The following is a 23,808-nucleotide window of genomic DNA, read 5'->3' as shown; positions in this document are numbered from 1 at the left end:
TGACAAAAGGATCACATTTAGAATATATAAAGAACTATCAAAAAGTCAGCAATTTTAAAAAAATGGGGCCAGAGGACAAATAGGTCACCTGGAAGGCAGGGTGCATCACGTGGGAATGGCAAAGTACCAGGGGAAGCTCCAGCACTATGAGCTCTCTCTCTCTCTCTGACTTTCTCTCAGAAATAAAGAGAATGAAGAAACCAGGGGCAGGTAGGGAAGGTGGCTCACAGGACAGGGTGCTTATTACCATGCTCAGGGACCTGGGGGTTGAGCTGAGCACCCACATGGGAGACTACTAGAACTGGGAGGGGAAACTTTGCTGCTGTGTGTCTCTCCTCTTCTCTGTGCCCCTCTTTCTATCTGAAAACATGTTGGCTTTGGGAACAGTTAAGCCATTAGTGATAACAAGAAGGGAAGGGAAGGGAAGGGAAGGGAAGGGAAGGGAAGGGAAGGGAAGGGAAGGGAAGGGAAGGGAAGGGAAGGGAAGGGAAGGGAAGGGAAGGGAAGGGAAGGGAGGAAGAAAGGAAGGAAGGAAGGGTGGGAGGGAGGAAGGAAGGAAGGAAGGTAGGTAGGTGGGTGAGTAGGGGAAACACTTCACTATGAGAATGCACAGATGGCACTCAATAAACACTGAAAAGACACTCTGAACCACTAGGGAAATTAGGGAAATGCAAATTAAAACCACAGTGAAATATCACTGCACACCTTTCAGAATGATGTAAAAAAAAAAAAACAAACCAAAAACCAAAACCAATCACACCAAGCACTGGAAAGAGCTCAGAGAAGCAGTGGGAGAACACAATGGAATGGCTATCCTGGGAAGCAGTTTATTTATGCCACCAGGGTTATCACTGGGCCTTGATGCCAACATAGTTCCACTATTCCCTGTGGCCTTTTTTTCCTTTCTTATTTTAATAGAGGGTGAGAGACAGAGAAATAGAGAGAGAGGGAGAGACACAGAGAAGGAGGGACACCTTCAGCCCTGGTCCACTGCTCATGAAGTTTCCCCCTGCATGTGGGGATGGGGGCTTGAATCTGGGTCCTTGTGAATTACTGTGTGCTCAACCAGGTAAGTTGCCATCAGGCTCCAGTGATTTCTTTCTTTTTTTTTTTTTTTAAGATAGAATGAGAGTGAGAATGAAGGAAGGGAGGGAAGGAATGAGGGAGAGAGGGAGGGAGGAAAAACAGTACCTAAGCCTCCTTCTACAAAGTGGGGGCTGGGCTCCAACCTGGGTTGTGTACATGGCAAAGCAGCACACCATCCAATGAGCTATTTCACTGCCACTGTGATTTCTCTTAAAACTAAAAGGACAGGGGAGTCGGGCTGTAGTGCAGCAGGTTAAGCGCAGGTGGCGCAAAGCACAAGGACCAGCATAAGGATCCCGGTTCGAACCCCGGCTCCCCACCTGCAGGGGAGTCGCTTCACAGGTGGTGAAGCAGGTCTGCAGGTGTCTATCTTTCTCTCCTCCTCTCTGTCTTCCCCTCCTCTCTCCATTTCTCTCTGTCCTATCCAACAACGACAACAACAATAATAACTACAACAATAAAACAACAAGGGCAACAAAAGGGAATAAATAAATGAAAAAAAAAACTAAAAGGACAATTCCCTACACAATAAGTCCTCACTTGACACTGTCCACAGGTTCTTGGAACCTGCCACTTGAAATGGATCCATGTAGACTGAGAGCAGGTCCTCACGGTAGCATTCATTCAGCCTCTTGCTGGCATTACAACAGGGGGCTGAGTGAAAAGGCGCCACTGGAGGCCCTCAATCCGTATGACTAAAGTTCATTTCCCAGAGACTGGACACCAGGGGTTTACCCAGAAACCTGGAGAGTGTGTTCAGACAAAAAAAACCAAGCACAAATATTCACAGCGGCTTGATTTGTAAATGCCCTCAAACCAGTCTTTTAGAGAAACCCAGGTGGGGGCCAGGATGTGGTTGTACCAGTACAGTGCACATGTTATCAGATCCCAGGACCCAGGTTGGACTCCAGGGCATCACGTGGGAGCACCTGCAGTGGTACTGCAGTCTCTTCTCATTGTTTCTCACTCCCTCTATTTCTCTGTCTCTCATTGTCTACCAAAAAGGGGGGGGGGTAGTGGCTGCCTGGGGGTGATGGAATCATGCAGGCATGAAGCCTCAGCAATAACCCTGGTGGCAAAAATAAATAAACTAATATATAAAATAAAAACACATGCCCAGGTGACCGAGGAAATAGCTCAATTGGCTGAGAATCAAATTGGCATGAGAGAGATCTTTGGTTCAAATCCCAGTACCAGATGCACCAGAGTGAAGCTCTGGTGCTCTCTCATCTCTCTCTCTCTCCTGCTCTGTATCAGGTGAAATGTTTATAATAATTACACAAATTAAATATCTTTATAAAATCAGTTAAAAAGCAGAAGCCACCTGGATGTCCTCCAGTGGATGACTGGCAGGTGAAGGCTCTGGGAGATTCCCGGGTGGACGCAAGCACAGAGCTCCAGGGAGCCCCGCCACTGTGAGAGCCCACCTTGTGATAGTCCTGCAGAGACAAGCAGGGTGGCCACCGTGGCGAGGGGTTCAGGGAGCCAGATGCACCCCTGGCAGGTGGCATGAGGAAACGTGTGAGAATGGGACCCTCTGTGTCCTGCTTATGGGGGCTGGGCCACATAGCCCATCAGATAGAACCTGGGAAAGTGACGAGGGGTGTAAAGCTGGCACCAAGAGGAAGGGAAATGGGGTGTCCCCACCCCACCCCAAGTTGTCACAGCTCCCTGTGACTCTACAGGGCGCTAGCATGAAGTTATAATGTGGCCACCCCTACCTGTCCCCACACCTTTCCCATTTTTAAAAAAACAGTTCAGTTGAGTTCTTCCTTTCCTTCTAAGATTTCTTTTGTTTCATATTATGGAGAAAGAGAGTTTTACATATGAGAGCCCAGAGCATCTCTTCACTACATGCGGCACTAGGGACCAAACCAGGAGCCTTGGGCAGGCAATCCCTGTGCTCTAACCACTAAGCTACCACCTGGGCTGCCCCATGTCATGCTTCTAGGGGGCAATGCTAGGAGTCAGCACAGGGGTGGGGGGTACAGGCTCAGGCTGGGTTGCTGGCTGTCCTTATTAACAGTGTGTGTGTGTGTGTGTGTGTGTGTGTGTGTGTGTGTATGTGTGTGTGTGTGCGTGTGTTTATGGTGCCAGGGTCTCAAAACTGCAAAATATTCCACCACTGATCTATCTCCCCAGTCTGCAAATAATTATTATTGTTGTTATCGTTAGTATTAATTTTTTATTGGTATCACCTGCATATCACTGAGGCTTGGTGCATGTATCAAATCCATTGCTCCCTATGGCTTTTTTTTTTTTATATTACAGAAAGAATTGAGGGGAGGGGAAGACAGAGGGGGGGAAAAAACAAGAGACTTGTAGCCCTGCTTTACCACTCACGAAGCTTCCCTCCACAGTTGGGGACCAGGGGTTTGAACCCTGGTCTTAGCTCATGGAAACATGTATGCTCTACCCAACCTCCCCTATGAAAAATTTTAAAGAGACTTTGTTTTTCAAGTTTATGGGAAAATCGAGCAGAAAATCCAGAGAGTTCCCAGACACCCAACCTCCCGCACCCGACTCCACACTTCCCCCATGGCGCTCTCAGAGAGGACACTGGATGGACGGGCAGGTGGCACCTAGATCAGCTAAGTCAGGGCAGGGCCCACTCTCGGTGTCCTGAAGGCTTCTGGGCTCCACCTGCTCACCCCCTCACCTGACTATGGCCCTGCCCCCTGCTCACACACACTCATTTTCCAGCCTTCTACACCACCTCTGTCTCCCATCTAACTCCCTGGGCAGCCATGCAGTTGGTGTGGCTCACTGCACAGCCCCTGCTAGCCTCTAGTGCTTACTGATCCTTGTGATTGTCCAGCCTGTCTGTTCAGAAAAGGCCACAGGGCCTTTCTTATTCTTTTTGTTCTGTTTGTCTTCTTGAGGGATTCCACACTTTGGGGTGATTCTTTCAGATCAAAAGACAGACAGATTGGCCTGGATAAAGCTGTCAAGCATGAGGTCCTGGGTTTGATAAAGCTGTCAAGCATGAGGTCCTGGGTTTGATTTCCAGTACTGCATATGCCAGAGTGACACTCTGGTTTCCTCTCTCCCTCAATATTTTTATTTACTTTATTTGAGACAGAGAGAGAGGGAAGACCAGAGCACTGCTCAGCTCTGGCTTATGATGGTTCTGGGGGTTGAACCTGGGACCTCTGAGCCTCAAACATGAAGCATAACCACTATGCTGTCCCCCCAGCCCCTTTTTTCCTCCTAACTAAACACTTAGGAAGGAAGGAAGGAAAGAATGGAGGGAGGGAAGGAGGAAGGGAGGGAGAAAGAGAAAGACAGAGGGGAAAACATGAGAGCACCACTCTCTACAGTCTGGTCCCAGGGGTCAGACTCAAACCTGGGCTGTATGAATGACAAAGCAAGTGCACGATCCAGGTGCGCTATCTTGTTGGTCCTCTATCATTTCTTCCTTCCTTTCTTGCTTTTTCTTTTTTGTTTCCAGGGCTATTGCTGGGGTTCAGTGCCAGCACTACAAATCCACTGCTCCCGGCGGCTATTTCCCCCCCCCCAATTTTAAATATATATATGTTTATTTTCTCTTTTGTTGCCTTTGTTTTTTATTGTTATTGTTGTTGTTATTGATGTTGTTGTTATTGGATAGGACAGAGAGAAATGGAAAGAGGAGGGAAGACAAAGAGGGGGAGAGAAAGACAAACACCTGCAGATCTGCTTCACTACCTGTGAAGCGACTCCCCTGCAGATGGGTAGCTGGGAGCTCAAACCGGGATCCTTATGGTCCTTGCACTTTGTGCCACAGCTCTTAACCTGCTGCACTACCACCCAACCCCGTTTTCCTAATTTTTTCCTAATTTTTATTAGACAGGACAGAGAGAAATTGAGAGGACAGGAAGATTGAGAGAGGGAGAGAAAGAGAGACACCTGTTTCGCATTTGCGAAGTGGGCCCCCTGCAGGTGGGGAGCAGGGCTCGAACCCAGGTACTTTTACATGGTGATATGTGTGCTTAACCTGGTGTGCCACCACCTCACTCCCTCATTTCTTTTAATTGCTAAGTTTCTTTACATCTATTGATGGATACACGACAGCATTTTTATCCACTTATCTACTGAAAAGGCACTTTGCTTGGTTGCTTCCAGTTTGGGCTAATTGTTATTATCATTATCTACATCAGCAACAGTAACATCTTCTGCCAGGGTTTTCACACCTGCATGAATCCACTGCTCCAAGCACACTTTTTGTTTTTGTTGTTATTGGCTAGAGCATGAGAGACAGCACAACACCATTCCACCACTTGCGAAGCTTCCCCCTCTGCCCTTTGCCTGGTGCTCCCAGGCCAGGAGTTCAAACCCTGGTCCTTAAGCATGGTAAAATGTGTGAGTTGTCTCTTGCCCTTCGCCCTCCCCATCTTGGAGATTAGCAGAGCTGCTGGGAACACCCACAGGCAGGTTCCTTTGTGAAGAATGATTCTGGCATTTTTCAAACATTTACACACACACACACACACACACACACACACACACACATACACAAGAATGCTTGATGACAAGCAACAATTTGGCTGATGCAATCAGGAGCTGATTTTTGTGGGTGTAAGGTCCTTGGTTTGATGTTCCCCATTACACATGCTGGAGTGGTGCTCTCCTTTTTTTTTTCTTTTGCCTCCAGGATTATTGCTGGGGCTCGGAATCTGCACTATGAATCCACTGCTCCTGGAGGCCAGAGAGAAACTGAAAAAGGAAGGGAAGGTATAGAAAAAGATAGACAACTGTGGTCCGGGAGGTGGCACAGTGATAAAGCTTTGGACTCTCAAGCATGAGGTCCCGAGTTTGATCCCCGGCAACACATGTGCCAGAGTGATATCTAGTTCTTTCTCTCTCCTCCTTTCTCACAAATGAATAAAATCTTTAAAGAAAAAAAAAGAAAAAAAGAAAAAAGAAAAAGATAGACAACTGCAGATCTGCTTCACCACTTGTGAAGGTTCCCCCCTAAGGTGGGGAGCCGGGTGCTCAAATCTGGATCCTTCATGGCATTTAGTACTATGTGTGTATAACCAGGTGTGCCATCACCCAGTCCTCTTTCTCATAAATAATACAAAAAAATAATAATAGGGTTGGTGAGACAGCATAATGGTTCTGCAAATGACTTTCATGCATGAGGATCTGAGGTCTCAGGTTCATTCCCCAGCACCACCATCAGCCAGAGCTGAGCTGGGCTCTGGTGTCTCTGTCTCTGTCTTTCGTTCTGGTCTCTCTAATTAAGTTAAATAAAAAATAGTTTCTAAAAATAATAAAGCTTGTGCAGCAAGTTAAGCACACGTGGCACAAAGCGCAAGGACTGGCATAAGTATCCTGGTTCAAGCCTCTGGCTCCCCACCTGCAGGGGAGTCACTTCAGAGGCGATGAAGCAGGTCTGCAGGTGTCTATCTTTCTCTCCCCCTCTCTGTGTTTCCCTCCTCTCTCCATTTCTCTCTGTCCTATCCAACAATTATGACATCAATAACAAGAATAGCTACAACAATAAAATAACAAGGGCAACAAAAGGGAGTAAATAAATATTTAAAAAATAATAAAGCTTGAAAAACAGGGACCTTGATGAGTTATGGGCACACACTTTGTCTCAGTTGTAGCAAGAATCTGTCTCCCACCACGGGACAGCCTTGTGACAGCTACAGCCCCCAGGAATGTATAAGAGATACAGGAGACCTGGGCCTGCCCATATGCCTGCACCATGCCTTTCCCCCAGATTTTTAATTTTCTTTTTATGTCCTCTCTGTGGCTTCACTGCTCTGGGCTGGCTCTGCTTAGTCAGAGACAATGAAAGAAAGAGACAGAAGCACTAAAGCTCCCTCTAGTACAGCAAGGGCTGGGCTTAAACCCCGGGCCACACATATGGCAAGGCAACGAACTGTCCAAGTGAGCTATTTTGCCACCCTTCCAAGTTTAAAACAGACCCACATAATTTCTGTCACTTTTAGATTAGACTTCCACCTCGCCTTTGCATGGCCTCTAGTCTTGGGCTCGGTCCCTGGGGGTCAACAGTCCTGGTCACAGTGACAGCAGGTTTCCAGGCAGTTCCAGACAGAGGGGCCTCACCAGGCCTGGAGGACCTGAAATCTGCACAGTGTTTATTCACTGAGGGGAGGGGAGACAGGTCAGAGCACTCTCCACCACGAGCAGTGCCGGGGTGAAATTTGGGACTCAAGTGTGCAAAATACATGCTCCACTGCCCAGTCAACCCTGGGTCCCTCATTTGTCTTTCTTTTATCTGACTGATCTATTTATTTACATAAGAGAGAAAGAGCCAGAGCAGGGCTCTGGCACATACGATGCTGGGGAATCGAACTCACGACCTCCTGCTTGAGTCCAGTGCTTTATCCACTGTGCCCAGTCACCTACTTTTCATCTGTGACACAGAACTGTCATCCTGGCACTGCCTCCAAGCCTCAGCGTCTCTCTAAACAGGAATGGTTCCAAGGATCGAAGTCCACACGGATAAGACAGTATCCCAAATTGACACCAGACCTTCTTTATGAACAGGGCCCTCACAGATGTCACTAGTCACAGGACAGAAGATGGATTAAAGAGCACCCTAGATCCAATAGCTGGTATCCCCCCAACAGGAGATAGCCTGGGGTCCCTCAGGACCTGGAGGCAGGAAGGCTCCGCTCTTGACCTCAGGAGACAGTCCTGTGATACCTGCTAGGGGCAGGGGCATCTGAGCTCTGAAACCTGCAGAATAGCTCTACCACCCCTCCCCACCTGCTGCTTCTCACACTTGCTGGGGCACAGCATAAGGGCTGGCACTGCCAGGAGCCACTCATGTGTCATTGTCATTTTAGTCCCCACAGTCACGCAGCTGGATGCTTGTCAAAGAGCTTTTCCAGGCCCTGCCCCCCGTGGCCCTCAGGGTGAAAACACAGAGGCTCGGAGTAGGGCCAAGCCAGGCTCAGGGGCACGTGGGCACCCTGACCACAGAGTTTAGGGTTTCCTCCACACCACCTGCTGCCCCTGCCCAGGCAATTGAGCCCAAGAGCCAGGTCCCAGGGCTGGCACTCCAGGGACCCAGCCACCATGCACTATCAGTTCTGTCCACCCCCCAGCCTGGGACAGTGCCACCTCCCAGAGGTGCAGGCAGGCAGCAAGGGGCCTAGCACACTTGCCTGGCACTGAGGTGGCCTGCGGAGGCTTGATCCTAGGCAGGTGCCTGTCGACCCAGAGGCTGTGGGTCAGGACACACAGCCAGGACATCCTGGCTGCCCCACCAGTACAGTCTCCCAGGACAGGGTCTCCTCAGGCCAGGCCAGGGGAGTAGTTGCAGACAGGGCCAGGATGGAGGGAACAGAGCAGACTGCAGGACCCCTGAGCCATGTGCCATGCATATATATATATATGCATGGCATATATATATATATATATATATATATATATATATATATATTCCCTTTTGTTGCCCTTATTGTTTTTCATTATTGTTGTAGTTATTGTTGTTACTGATGTCGTTGTTGTTGGATAGGACAGAGAGAAATGGAGAGAGAAGGGGAAGACAGAGAAGGGGAGAGAAAGACAGACACCTGCAGACCTGCTTCACTACCTGTGAAGCGACTCCCCTGTACGTGGGGAGCTGGGGGCTCGAACCCAGATCCTTACACCAGTCCTAGCACTTTGAGCCACGTGTGCTTAACCCGCAGCACTACTGCCCGACTCACCATGTGCAGTGTTTTAAGGAAACCAGTTTCAACTCCACTTCCAAACACACAAATCCAAACAGATTCTGGGGAGCTCAGCTGCCAGGCTGCCATGGGGTCCCAGTAGGCCTAAGGTCATTCCAAGTTATCTCCAGAGCCGCCTGGCACTGGCCTCCAACGTCAGGAGAGGAGGAGGGGGCCCTCCCAGTGCCTAGGCACCCCAGCTCCCCAGTTCTCACTTTGATCTCCTGAGTCTGTCCACTGACACCCCAGCACCCCACTCCACACTGGCCAGTGACATCACTCTCCTGGGTGGAGGCAGTCCTTACACCCCCCTTTCATAGTTTTTATGGAGATGGCTGCACCTATGGGCGACTTCACAGCTCCAGGGTACCTGCTCATCCAGATAAGGCACAGAGAGAGACAGCGAGGGAGAGAGCATAGCACTGGGGCTTCCAGTGTGCCTTAGTGCTTCTCATGTGGTATCGGGGCTCTGCTGTTCCTTCTCCTTACCTTCTGCCAGTGACTCTGGTGATGTTCACCCTCCTCCTCTTCCTCCTTCTTCCCCTCCCCATACAGGTGGCGCAGGTGAGGGCACCCACTAAGTTGCCCTCCTCCCCCCTTCCTCTCAACAGAGGACAGGGAGCTGCCAGGCTGGAGGTGGGTTGCCTTCAACCTCTCCCCCAGAAGCCCCAGCTGCACAGGGGCCCTTGAGCTTCTAACTCATCAAGAATCAACAGTGAAATCCAGATATAGCCACAGCAGTCACTTCCAGGGCATGTAGACTTGTCACCACAGCAAGATTTATCCATCCATCTATCCATCCACCCATCCACCCACTAATCTATCCATCCATTTCAATGGGTCCAGGTGCAGTGTCACCACCCCAGGCCTTTTTTTCTCACCCAGATAAAGAGACAGAGAGAAGGGGAGACACCTGTGGTGACCCCAGCAGGAGTTTGGGACTATCAGCATACAAATGATGTCACCCTGAGGAGGTGCTTCAGAGAAGGGAGTGTATAAAAGCAGGGACTTGGAGCACATGAGTCTCTTTGGCTGCTGCTGCTGCTGCTTCTGGTCAGAAGCTTCTTCTGGTCAGGTATCCGCCATGGCTGCTTCTCCTGGGAACTGAGCACGTGTGACTCTGCTAGCCGGTAAACTTTTAGACCCCTCTACAGCCATGAGCAACCTTTACCAGAGCTTATAATTGTTTATCTTATGGGACTCAACTTCAATAACCATATTCAGACTTTATAGACCTAGCGTACGCTTAACCCCTGATGATAATTGCTGATTTTGCCTTTCACCTGTTTCACTCTAATAAACCGTGTATTGATTAAACCAGTTCCCAGCTCCCTCTGTGAATTCTTCTATATGTGCCACAAGCAGCCCCAATACCCAAACCTCTTTTTAAGTTAATTTACAATAGACACCACAGCACCAAGGGCCCCTCTGGTACCAGGGGCATTTCACATGTGGTACCAGGGGCTGGACCTTGTGGCTGGCAAGGCAGTGCCTCACCAGGTGAGTTATCTCTCCCAGCCCTACTGCTATCCAGTTTAAATGTTGGTTGCCAGGGCTAGTGAAATAGCTCACCTGGACAGTGTGCTGCTTTGCCATGTGTGTGATGAAGGTTCAAGGCCCGCCCCCATTATGTTGAAGGAAGCTTTGTTGCTGGGGGCTCTTTCACTCACTCTCCCCCACCCCACTTTGTTTCCATCTCTTTCTCCATCTGAAAAAGTCATCTAGGAGCAACAAAGTCTCAGTGATGATTAAAAAAAAGGGGGGGCTGGGCTGTGATACACCTGGTTGAACACACATGTACATGAGTTACCATGCACAAGGACACAGGTTCAAGGCCCCAGTCCCCCACCTGCAGGGGGTAAGCATCACAAGTGGTAAAGCAGGTCAGCAGGTGTCTCTTTCTCGCTCCCTCTCTACCTCCCCCTTCCCTCTTGATGCCTCTGTCTTATCCAAATAAGTAAATTAAATAAAATACTTTTTGAAAAAGTTGGAAGTTGTGTGGTCTGGAAGGTGGTGCAGTAGATAAGGATTTCGATTCTCAAGCATGAGGTCCCGAGTTCAATTCCTGGCAGCACATGTACCAGAGTAATGTCTGGTCCTTTCTCTCTCCTATCACTTCTCATGAATCAATAAATAAAATCTTTTAAAAAAAGTTGGAAGTTGTCACTGGATGAATATAATCACAGGAAAACAGGTTTGGTCATCAAGTAGAGTAAGTACTGACTCACAACCACACTGTCCTAACACTTGGGCCCCTCTCCCTTGCCACCTGTGCTGTGCAGTATGGGGTCTTAGCATGGACACACTTCTGCTTACTCATCTTATGGAAAACCCAAGACTCCAGGGCCCGAGTGGTAGCTCAACCCACAGAGTGCACATTTTCCCAGCCCCCACCTGCAGAGGGGATAGCTTTACAAGCGGTGGAACAGTACTGAGCTGTCTCTCCTCTCTCCATCTCTGTGTCTCTCACACTCTACCACAAAAAAAGAAACCAACAGCAGCAGCACAGTCCATCAGGGGTGGGGCCCCTGTGAGGGACTCAGCTGTGGGGAGAACTCCCTGCCCACCTTCCTTGGTCCTCCAGTGACCGGATGGGCAAGGATTCCGGAATATGGTAGGTGGTCTTTCTGTGAGCAAAATGGGGGGTGTTAGGAGATGCGGGAGGGTTGGTGGGTACTCTTTCTCCTCCCCCATCCATTCCCAAGATGTGCAGTCTCCACGTGTCGTTCTCCGGTCTCGCCACTAGAGGACTCCCGCGAGCCAGCCTCCCTCCTCCCCTCCTGGAAAGCTAGTTCATTTAGAAACCTGGAGGGCGGGAAGTGAAGAAAGGGCGGCAGGGTCAGTGCTGGGAAAGGTGCAGGAATTTCCTAGGAGGCTAAAGTAGGGAGCAGGCTTTGTGCAGTGCAAAAAGCGGGGGAAGTCAAAACATCGGCGGTTCCAGGACTAGCTGACCGTGGCTCTCAATTAAATGAATAAATGAATGAATGAGTGAATGGACACAAAATGCTTGCTGCAGGTGAGTGCAGCTAGCCAGGGCCACGACCCTCTGTGGAGTCTGTCCCTGGGGGTCCGGAGGCGCTCTTTCTGGAACCCTGGAGCCCTGTGCCCGAGGGCCATGCTGCACACGGGGACCAGTAAGGTGCCAGCACAGCCACCTCGTCCAGGACTAACGGGCTCATCCTCATGTGGGCAAGTCCACCAGGCCGAGAGCAAAGCAGCAGGGACACAGGTTGCAGGGCTGGTGGTGCCTCCATCCAGGCTCGCACTAAACCACCCCAGAAAAACCGCAAGATAGATGGAGAGGCCAGCAACTCCCGACACCCACATCAGCTTTGCTTCCAGCTACCTGCTGCCTGTCAGTCATTCACAGCCGCTGCAGGCCTTCGGCCCCCCGCAGGCTTTCCCACCAGCCCCCTTCCCCTGGTGAGGCAGGGGGACCCCATCCCTATGCAAAGTTGTGGGAGTGCCAGGGCTCCCCAAGGTGGGGCCAGCTCCTTGTCCACAGCCCAGGAACTGCAGAGCCCTCTGGGAAGCAGTTCTGAGCAAATACCCCAAAATTAAGCAAGGGGGAGGCAGTATGGGATGCAGGGTGATGACACCAGTGGGCTCACTGCAGAAAGGGTTCACGATGGAGGGGTAGCAGTCAACCTTGGCAGGAGTGTGTAGGGTAGTGAGCAGGTGGCGCTATGGAATGCAGTTCTCAGAGTCCACTTGACAGGGACTCAGGATGAGATTCAAGGACAGGAGGACAGTCACCAGACACAGGGGTAATGGTGAAGGGAAATGACTGGAACAGGAAGCTGGGAGCTGGGTACTGGGAGTGACTGGGAATGGATATGAGGTTGCTTTCTGGTAGCCTGGAGGTATGGGGCAGGGAGATACACAGTGACTGGAGCAGCAGACTCTTTCTCTAGCATGAGGTCCTGAGTTCAGTCCTTAGCATCGAATGTACCAGAGTAATGCTCTGGTTCTCTCTCCCTCCTTCTGTCTCATGTTAATAAAGGAATAAAAAAAATTTAAGGAAGAAATAAAAGAAAAAATGAATGAATGAAGGTTTTCCAGGAGTCGGGCGGTAGCGCAGTGGGTTAAGCGCAGGTGGCGCAAAGCAAGGACTAGCGTAAGGATCCCGGTTCTAAGCCCCAGATCCCCAGCTGCAGGGGAGTTGCTTCACAAGCAGTGAAGCAGGTCTGCAGGTGTCTGTCTTTCTCTTCCCCTCCTCTCTCCATTTCTCTCTGTCCTATCCAACAATGACATCAATAATAACTATAGCAATAAAACAAGGGCAACAAAAGGGAATACATAAATAAATGTTTATTAAAAATGTTTTGGAGCAGCTAGGGGAGTGGTGCAGAGAGAATAATGTTAGACTTGCAAGAATGAGGTCCCAAGTTCAAACCCCAAGTATCAAATATGCCAGAGTGATATTCTGATTTTTACAAGTAAGTAAATTAATTGTTAAAGAGAGAAATCTTGCAAAGAGAGAGAGAGAGACCATACTACTCTGAGAGTAATAAATGCCCCAGAAGCATATATTTTAAAGTGGTTATATTGGGGTCAGGCAGTAGCACAGGTTACCATATGAAGGACCTGGGTTCAAGACCCTGGTCCCCAGTGGCAGGGAGGAAGCTTCCTGAGTGGTGAAGCAAGGCTGCAGGTGTCTCTTGGTCTCTCCACATGTCCCTTCCCTCTCAAATTTCCTGTCTCTAAATACAAATAATAAAGTGTATATTGAGTGTATTTTACCTTAAATTTAAAGAGTTCCTGACTGTAGGACTCACGTCCAAACAAGGACTCAGAGTCTCTGGTTAGCATCCTCAGTGTCTTCTCACTGGATGCCAGCAACCCTCACCCTCATCAGAGAGAAAAGTCTTCTGACACTGTTACATGTGCCTGGAGCCAATCCTGGATGCAGTCAGGAACTCTGGCAGCATCTGGAAATTCCTGGACATCAGGACTATCTCAGCCAAAACAGGTGGATAGCCACAAAGGAAGGAATAGGAGACATGGGCCAGAGAGCCCTGGGGTCTCCACAAATAGGCATCATCACCCCACAACAAACAAGGGCATGGGAGAGGAGGTGGCAAGAGATAAGCAGCCTAGGGGTGCCCTGCCAGCCCCCCCCGAGGGCTGGTTCCTTAAGCAATCGAGCTGCAGGGAGGAGCCTTGGGTCAAGCTCAGCAACTAATAAGGGAACCACACTTGGGGCAGAGTGAGGACTGAGCTCAGACACCATATGGATCTGGGGTACCAGACATCTGGCTTTCCACTGGCCCTCAGAGGAATGGGGCATGGCATGGCTGCACTGGCGATGTGGTACCACAAGGGGGAGCTCTGACTAAGCCCCACAAGGGAGGTGGAGGTAGACCGAACCCCCACACAGCTCAGTGCCACTCAGCAACACCTGTAGCATTACATGGAGGCTAGTGAGGCAAGTGGTATCTGACACCCCCCCCCCCACCAGGGTTCTTATGCCACCCCCCACACACACACACACACACAGCTACTTGCAAGATCACACTGAGGATGAACACATTGCCAAGTCCTCACCACTGAAGTCAGAAATTGTCCCTTGTCCCTGATGCGTAGTCCCCTGGCTCACAGTTATCTCCAGTCCTTTCTGCCCAGTGTAGACCCAGCTCAGCTGGGCTGGAATTCTGGCTGTGTGACCTCTGGGAAGTGGCTTAGCCTCTCTGAACTCCGCCTGAGGTGGCAGGGACCTGCCTCACAGGCTGTAGCTAGGAGCACATGGTACACAGGGACCTGGCTGTCTCCCAGGCCTGCTAAGCAATGGCCAGCTGAGAGACTGAGGCCAGCACTCATCACCATGCTAGAGGGACTGAGGCCAGCACACATCACCATGCTGGAGGGACTGAGATTAGCACCACCATCACCACAGTCTGCCTGGGTTTCCATACAATGGCTAAACTGACCTGCAGGCTCAGTCACCCACCCAAGAGCCTGGGTCTGAGTTGGCACTCACCCGCCAGGGGTCTCTAGGAACACGCTGCTGCTGCTCTCAGCCAGGGCGGCACTGACAGGTGACAGGCAGAGGGGTGAGGAAAAGGCGTCAGAGTCTGAGTCGAAGGAGCTGTCCCTGCTCACACCATCCGCTGACAGTTCCCAGGAGCCCTCCTCCTCCAGTGCCTCGGACCGCACCACTGGGCCCCCCTCCTCTGGGCTGGCCCATGCGCTGGGGGGGCCCTGACCTCTGGGGGCCGGCTTGTCCCCTACATGCATGGCATCCCGGAGGCTCTGCGCCACCACCAGGATGTCCTCATGTCCAGGGGTCAGGGGGCGCCTCAGTTCCGTGAGGGAGCATCTGAGGGGGGGGCCCGAGCTCTGGGTGCGCCGGCGCCTGGGGGTCCTGCGCACAGGGGAGCTCTCTGGGGTGATGTAACGCAGTGCCTCCTCATCCTGCCGCTGGATGCGGGAGTTGGGGACCCAGGTGAGGATGAGGGTGGCCCCCAGTAGCTCATCCTTCTCCATGTATAAGCACAGGTATCCTGTGGAGAGGGGCAATGTCAGGGAAGGCTGGGCTGTGGGGTTGCCCCCCTCCAGTGGTGAGAGCCTGCTGGACCTCAGACTTGGCACCCAGCCACTGGAGGGAACTGTCTCCCCAAGTCTGACAAGCCCAAAGCCCTCCTACCTCCTCTCCCCGCATCAGACTCAGCCAATTCAGGATGCCGTGAGAGTCCCCTCCCCGCCCTGCTTATGTTGTCAAAAGCTTTCTGGGATATAAGCTGCCGCCCAATAGTCCTCAGGCCCTGGCTCTAGCCACTCTTGTGGGCACTGCATTCTCTGTGCCCAGTGGATCGGGAAAGCCAGTGGCTGACAGCCAGTGGTGGGCAAGGGGCACTAGAGGCTGAGGCCACATTCAGCTCAAGGGCCTATGGGGCCAGGAAGAGGCCGTCACCATGCCCTGCCCCCAGCTCTCAAGCAAAGCATCTGGCTCCACACCCAAGACAAACACCTCAGACCCAGCCCAGAGCTCAGGGCCAAGGTCAAGAGGTATCCAGGACACACTCAGGGGGCTGGGAGCCTGGAGGACATGGGGGTCCCTGCCCATCACATGTGCCAGAAAGATGCCCTGATTCCTCTCTCACCTCCTCTCTCTCACACAAATAAATCTGAAAAATATGAACTGGGGGGGGGGGCAGTCAGTACTACAGTGGGTTAAGTGCACATGGTACGAAGTGCAAGGATGGGTGTAAGGATACTGGTTCAAGCCCCCAGCGCCCTACCTGCAGGAGGGTTGCTACACAGGTAGTGAAGCAGGTCTGCTGTTGTCTCTCTTTCTCTCCCCCTCTCTGTCTTCCCCATCTCTCTCCATTTCTCTCTGTCCTAGCCAACAATATTAACAACAATAACAATAACAAGAACAACAACAAGGGCAACAAAATAGGAAAAATGGCCTCCAGGAGCAGTGGATCTAGTACAGGCAGTGATAACCCTGGAGGCATATATATGAATTAAGGGCCAGGCAACAGTACACCTGGTTAGGTGCATGAGTTAACATGCACCTAGACCCAGGTTCAAGCCCCCGTTCTCAGCCTGCAGCAGGGAAGCTTCATGAGCCGTGAAGCTGTGCTGCAGGCATCTCTCCCTCTCTGTTCCTCTCAATTTCTGCCCTGTTAAAAAAAAAAGTGGCTTGGGAGATGGCATAATGGATAAAGCATTGTACTCTCAAGCATGAGGTCCTGAGTTCAATCCCTGGCAGCACACATACCGGAGTGATGTCTGGTTCTCTCTCCCCTTATCTGTCAAATAAATAAATAAATAAATAAATAAATAAATAAATAAATAAATAAAATATTTTTAAAAGAGAGTAATAAATCTTTAAAAAATATATAAGAACTAAAAATGACAGCTACAGAGGGCTGGTCTGGGCCTCAGCCACTCTAGTGAGATCATTGTGCAAATCAGCAACATTTTTATCCATTTCACGTCATTGGAAGAAGTGACTGGGGCCCTGGTGCAGGCCCTGGCACCTATAGCTTAGTTCCTGGGGTTGCAGGGCTGAGAGCACCCCCTGCCACCCCCCCTTAAGAGCCCGCACTGTGCATCCCCACCCCTCTCTACTGCCTGGCCACCTGCCACCCATGCAGGCCCCTTCTCTGTGCCTAAAGGAGGGGTCTCAGGATGGGCTCACCTGGGTGGTGCTCCCCCAGCTCTTGCAGCCCCTCGGGTGGGTGCACGCAGACATTGTTCTTGGAGAAGAGAATCTCGCCATCCAGCACGGAGGGGGTGCTGCCACTACTGCTCAAGCCGAGGGTCAGGAGGTCCGAGGCTCTGGAGGAGGCCCGGCGGAGGAGTCGGCCCAGAGACATCGCCAGGGTGTTCCCATCCTCCCCACAGGGGCCAGGGCAAGAAGCCGGGCTGCAGGGAGAGGCAAGGGCCCAGGGTCACGGTCATGGGTCATGGCCAAGGGTCTGGGGCAGGGTTACAGCTAGGATACAGCTGCACAGCTGGGGTGTCCACTGGATACTGGACCTCTACTCACTGCCCAGCCCCCTGGCACTGCCAGTGTCCCCACCTGGACCCAAGGCAGTGTCCCAGGAAACCCCCCAGGCTCTGACTTGATGGGGGACTGAAATGGTGCACGGCAGCCAGCCGTGCAACTACTCCCCAACCTGCTGCCTTCCTGAGCTTCAGGGGCGCCCATCCCCCTTCAACCCCCATCTTCAGCACCGCAGACACCTTCTGGAATGCTTCTGCCAGGAAGGGTATCCCCAGTAACAGTTTGAGAACCTATGTCCAGGGACAAGCCATTCTTTAAAAAACAAAACTAGAAGGCTGCTGAGATAGCTCACCTGGACAGTGCACTGCTTTGCCCAAAAAACAGGTTCCAGCCTGGCCCCCACTGCACTGGAGGAAGCTGTAGTGCTGTCCCTATCTAAAAAATAGGGTCTGGGGCCGGGTGGTAGCGCAGCAGGTTAAGCACACATGGCGCAAAGCTCAAGAACCGGCATAAGTAAGAACCCTAGTTCGAGCCCCCGGCTCCCCACCTGCAGGGGAGTTGCTTCACAGGCAGTGAGGCAGGTCTGCAGGTGTCTGTCTTACTCTCCCCCTCTCTGTCTTCCCCTCCTCTCTCCATTTCTCTCTGTCGTATCCAACAACAACGACAACAGGAATATTAACAACAATGATAGACAACAAGGGCAACAAAAGGGAAAAATTGGCCTCCAGAAACAGTGGATTCGTAGTGCAGGCACCGAGCCCCAGCAATAACCCTGGAGGCAAAAAAAAAAAAAAAAGGGTCTGATTAGACATAGGAAGGACACTAACCCAGGTGCTTGTCCACTGCTCAGAGAGGACACTGGGAAAGGAGGAGGGGGACAGAGCTTTCACAGTTGATGAGCTCTACTACATCAGTAATAAATGGACCTGGTTCCAGGGAAGAGCTGGGGAGCTTCACCCCTTCCCTACAGCCCCAAATCCATCTCCTGCCTCCCCCTGCTCCCACCTGTATAAATGATGGGTCCTCTCTAGGGGAGGGTGACAGGGGTTAACAGTATGCAGACTTGGGGGTATAGGGAAGCAATACAACACTCCTCCACCCCCAGCTGCTCCCCCAAAGCCAGCCACCTGGGAGCAAAGATGACACCCCACTAACTCCACCCCAGACTGATTGATTCATTGATTAATGAGAATGAGATGAAAACAGAGAAAGAAAAAAAGAATATTACTTGGACATCTCTTGAGGCACAAGATTTATTTAATATATATGAAAGAGGTAGGGAGACAGAAAACCAGAGCATCACTCAGGCATACATGATGCCAGGGATTGAACTCAGGACCTCAAGCCTGAGAGTCCAACGTTCTTTTATTCTGTTTTTTTTTTATATTTATTTTCCCTTTTGTTGCCCTTGTTGTTTTTATTGTTGTAGTTATTGATGTCGTTGTTGGATAGGACAGAGAAGTGGAGAGAGGAGGGGAAGACAGAGGGGGGAGGAAAAGATAGACACCTGCAGACCTGCTTTACCACCTGTGAAGTGATGCCCCTGCAGGTGGGGAGCCGGGGGCTCCAACCAGGATCCTTACTCTGGTCCTTGCGCTTTGCGCCACGTGCACTTAACCACTGAGCTACCGCCCACTCTGGAGTCCAATGTTTTGTCCACTACACCACTTCCTGGACCAAAAAAAAAAAAAATTAAAGAGAAAACCTGTTCAGAGAAGTTTCTTTTTTTTTAATTTTCTTTTTATTTATCTATTCCCTTTTGTTGCCCTTGTTGTTTTATTATTATTGTTACAGATGTTGTTGTTGTTGGATAGGACAGAGAGAAATGGAGAGAGAAGGGGAAGACAGAAGGGGAGAGAAAGATAGACACCTGCAGACCTGCTTTACCGCTTGTGAAGCAACTCCCCTGCAGGTGGGGAACTGGGGACTCGAACCAGGATCCTTAAGTGGGTCCTTGTGCTTCACACCACGTGCGCTTAACCCCGCTGCACTACCGCCTGGCTCCCCAGAGAATTTTCAAGAAGAATGTATCCTTCTTAAATCCCACAGTTCAAAGAATCTGTGTACTCTGTAATCCTACAATCTTGTGACCTACTATCAATCACAAATAAAAAAAAGTAAAGCATCTGTGCATTTCTTCTTTCTTTTTTTTCTTTTCTTTTTTCTTTTTTTGCCTCCAGTTGCTGTGGCATGATGCCACCACTCCTGGTGGCTATTATTATTACATAGAACAGAGAAATTGAGAGAGGATGGGGAGACAGAGAGGAGGTGAGACAGAGAACAATTTCAGACCTGCTTCACTAGTCGTGAAGCATCCCCCCTTCAGGTGGGGAGCAGGTACTTGAACCTGGAACTAAAACTTTTTTATTTTTTATTTTTAGGATTTGTTTGCTTAATGAGAGAGGAAGAAGGGAGGGGAGAGGGAGTTGGGCAGTAGCGCAGCGGGTTAAGCGCACATGGCACAAAGCGCAATGACCGGTATAAGGATCCTGGTTCGAGCCCCCGGCTCCCCACCTGCAGGGTTGCTTCACAAGCAGTAAAGCAGGTCTACAGGTGTCTATCTTTCTCTCCCCTTCTGTTTTCCCCTCCTCTCTCCATTTCTCTCTGTCCTATCCAACAACAGTGACATCTATAACAACAATAATAACTACAACAATGAAACAACAAGGACAACTAAAGGGAATAAAGAAAGGAAGAGAGAGAGAGAGAGAGAGAGAGAAAGGAAGGAAGGAAGGAAGGAAGGTAGGAAGGAAGGAAAGAAGAAGGAAGGAAGGAAGGAAGGAAGGTAGGAAGGAAGGAAGGAAGGAAGGAAAGAAGAAGGAAGGAAGGAGGAGGGAAGGGAGGGAGGGGCGAGACCAACACTAGCACACTGCTCTGCCAAATACGATGCCAGGGATAGAACCCAGGACTCAGGATTGAAAAGCAAGCACCCTCTCCACCTCCCTGCACAATCGTCTGTTTTCACTAATGCAACACCCAGAGGAAGGAGAAGGAATCTAGCTCTCAGTCCTAACACAACTCTATTTTCTGGTGTCTCATGGATTTAACTGTCTCCCAACCCCCCACTCCACATGCAAATTGAATTAAGGAAGTCCCAAGTCAGCCAGGTGGAATGTACTTGCACATACTTTATTTTCCCATTCCTGGTCCTTTTCCCCTTCTCATTAAGAGACAGAGAGAAAGACAGCACCCCACATGCAGCACGGGAGCCTGTGGAGCATGCCCAACCTGAGGAGCTATCTCCCCAGCCCAAGATATCTTATCTCTTGCTTACATCCCCAGTAAGTGTGCAGGACATGGGGTGACAGCCATGAGAAAATAGCATTAGAGTTGTCTGGGAGGTGGCACACTGGATAAGATGCTGGGCTCTCAAGCATGAGGTCCTGAGTTTGATCCCTGGCAGCACATGTAATAGAGTGATGTCTGGTTCTTTCTCTCTCCTTCTCATTAATAAAATTAAAAAAAGAAAGAAAGAAAGAAAGAAAGAAAGAAAGAAAGAAAAAGAGTGAAGTAAGTCAGAAACAGAGGGATGAATATGGGATGATCTCATTCTCAGGCAGAAGTTGAAAAACAAGATCAGGAAAAAAAAAAAAAAGTAGAACCTGAAATGGAATTGGTGTATTGCACCAAAGTAAAAGACTCTGGGGTGTATACAGGTCCAAGAAGGATGACAGAGGACCTAGTGGGGGTTGTACTGTTATATGGGAAACTGGGGAATGTTATGCATGTACAAACTATTGTATTTACTGTTGAATGTAAAACATTAATTCCCCAATAAAGAAATAAAAAAAAAGAAAGTAGTGCTGGGTCATTAGCTAATTAATAAACAAACAAACACCAGTCAATTCTGTGCTGGATAGCTGTCACACACCCACAGACAGGCACCAGTTGGGAGCCAGCCTCCATGGCAAGCCTGCTTTCCTAGTACCGTTTGCTTATTTACTTATTGTTTATTTGTTTTTGCCACCAAGGCTATGGCTGGGGTTCAGTGCCTTCATGATTTCACTGTTCCTGGCAACCATTTTTTCTTTCTTCCTTCCCATTCACTTCTTTTTACTTTATTTTAGTGAAAGAGAGATACAGAGAGAAAGAACTGAACCCTGCTCAGCTCTAGCTATGGTGGTGCTGGGGATTGAACCTGGAAACTCAGAGGCTCAGGCATGAAAGTCATTTGCAGAACCATTATGCTGTTCCCCCTGCCTCTCTCTTCCCCCCAATTCCTCTTCTTCTCCTTCTCCTTCTCCTTCCCTTCCTTCTCCTCTTCCTCTTCCTCCTCCTTTTGTAGAGGGTGAGACAGAGAGGTAAAGACAAAGAAACTGGGAGAGAAGACAAGGGAGAGACACCTGCAGCACTGCTCCACCACTCATGAAGCTTCCCCCTGCAGGTGGAAACTGGGGGCTTGGACCCAAGTTCTTGTGTATGGTAGCATGTGCACTCAACCAGGTGCACCACTGCCCATTCTCCCAATACTATCTATAAAAATAACCAAGTCAGGGGCCGGGTGGTGGCACACCTGGTTGAGCACACATGTTACAGTGTGCAAGGACCTGGGTTCGAGCCCCCGGTCCCCACCTGCAGGGGGGAAGCTTTGCATGTGGTGAAGCAGTGCTGCAGGTGTCTCTCTGTTTCTCTCCCTATCACCCATCTCCCTCTCAATTTCTGGTTGTCTCTATCCAATAAATAAATACAATTAAAAAAACAAATATAGACTAAAATAATTTAAAATAGCCAAATCTGTGGGGGTAGATAGCATAATAGTTATGCAAAGAGACTCTCATTCATGCCTGAGGCTCCAAAGTCCCAGGTTCAATCCCCCACACCACCATAAGCCAGAGCTGAGCAGTTTTGTGGTTAAAAAGAAAAAAAAAAATAACCAAATCTACATTCTCATACATAAATCTTCATCCGAAACCCCATGACTTCCTTGCGGTGAATTCTAGGGTCCCTGGCTGCTTCACCAGTTCCTAATGTGAACTGTTCACACACAGGACCCCATGGATTTGGCAGAAGGTACCCAGATGATCGGTGGTTTTGGTTCGTCGGTTTGGTGACTGAAATATGGTTTCCCCATAAGGTTTCCCTGCATCTGAACACATGCTGGTGTTCATCCTGTGATTTGTCTCTGTGAATTTTCTGCTGAGCTATTAGAATTCTTTTTTTTTTAACATTTATTTATTTATTCATTTCCCTTTTGTTGCCCTTGTTTTGTTGTAGTCATTATTGTTGTTATTGATGTCATTGTTGTTGGATAGGACAGAGAGAAATCAAGAGAGGAGCAGAAGACAGAGAGGGGGAAAGAAAGATAGACACCTGCAGACCTGCTTCACCGCTTGTGAAGCGACTACCCTGCAGGTGAGGAGCCGGGGGTTCGAACCATCCTTACATGGGTCCTTGCGCTTTGTGCCTCATGCGCTTAACCTGCTGCACTGCTGCCCGACTCCCAGCTATTAGAATTCTTATTGCTATGGAAGTGGCAGAGAGAGAGAGAGAGAGAGAGAGACAGAGAGAGACCACAGCACCGAGGCAGCTTCCTTCAATTCAGGGGACAGGGCTTGAACCTGGGTTGGCAGAGCAGCAAACTGCCGGGTGAGCTATTTCACTGAATCATTAATGTTTGGTTGTTTTTTTTCAGTTTTAAATTTATTTAGGGTCATTTGCACATGTTTAAAGAATATCTAGCTTATTCTAATAAGTGACAAGACAGTTCCCCTCAGTGAGACGCTGGTCTATATATCTGCTTTACTTATAAAGCAAGAGGGTAACATTTAACATGGGAGCTTTAGGTTTGTGGCACTGAACGATGATCTACACTGGGCTAAATTCCTATGCAAATTGCACCTTGTCATAGGATTTCTTTTCATTGCTCTTATATTTGCATAATCCCTGCAAAGACTAATTCATTTTCTATTATGTTCTCTTCTAATTTTTAATTCCAGTGATTTCAATTTTCAGTGAAATATATATATTGGCTTGTGTTGTTTTTGTCATGGCCAGGGCTTCACCACTCCGAGACAGCTTTTTAATATATAAAGAGAGGCAAAGAGATAGAGATAGAAAGGGAGAGATACCGGGAGTCAGGCAGCAGGCAACGGGTTAAGCACACGTGGCGCGAGGCGCAAGGACCCGTGTAAGGATCCCGGTTCGAGGCCCCTGCTGGTGAAGAAGGTCTACAGGTGTCTTTCTCTTCCCCTCTGTCTTCCCCATCTCTCTCCATTTCTCTCTGTCCTATCCAACAATGACGACATCAATAACTACAACAATAAAACAAGGGTGACAAAAGGGAATAAATTAAATTAAATATTATATTAAAAAAAGAAAAAAAGAAAGGGAGAGATACCATAGCACTGAAGGCCTCCCCCATTCAAACTACACCCCTGAAATCTTACAATTTTATAGAGCTGTTAATTAATAACCCCCAAAAAGGAGAAAAACATTTTTAAAATAATAAAATTTTAAAGCAAAAATAAGTGCCCATCATACACAGAAAAGAGGCATTTCTATCACATCACATTCTTGAGTCGCCAGAAACAGACGTCACAGATTTTGGGCTATAAAAATAGAATCCAAAATGGGAAGATTAAAAAAAAG

General features: G+C 49.4%; 1 protein-coding gene across 4 annotated transcripts in view; it reads right to left on the bottom strand.

The window, feature by feature from the left end:
* TBC1D16 (TBC1 domain family member 16) overlaps positions 1–23,808 on the bottom strand; it is a 107,502-nt gene that overhangs the window by 72,817 nt on the left and 10,877 nt on the right. For 2 of the 4 annotated variants that reach the window (XM_060171856.1, XM_060171857.1), the window contains exons 2-3: positions 16,912–17,138; positions 14,743–15,265 (exon numbers count right to left, since the gene is read on the bottom strand). The exons of 1 other annotated variant lie outside the window; for it this stretch is intronic. In XM_060171856.1, coding sequence (XP_060027839.1) covers positions 14,743–15,265; positions 16,912–17,089 — 701 coding nt within the window. In that variant the 5' untranslated portion in view covers positions 17,090–17,138. Of the gene's footprint in view, positions 1–14,742; positions 15,266–16,911; positions 17,139–23,808 lie in introns of those variants that run through there. One more of the 4 variants, XM_060171861.1, reaches the window with a different exon arrangement.

Source organism: Erinaceus europaeus, chromosome 14 (genome assembly GCF_950295315.1).
Source record: "Erinaceus europaeus chromosome 14, mEriEur2.1, whole genome shotgun sequence".
NCBI lineage: Eukaryota > Metazoa > Chordata > Mammalia > Eulipotyphla > Erinaceidae > Erinaceus > Erinaceus europaeus.
This window is presented reverse-complemented; position numbering and strand designations above follow the sequence as displayed.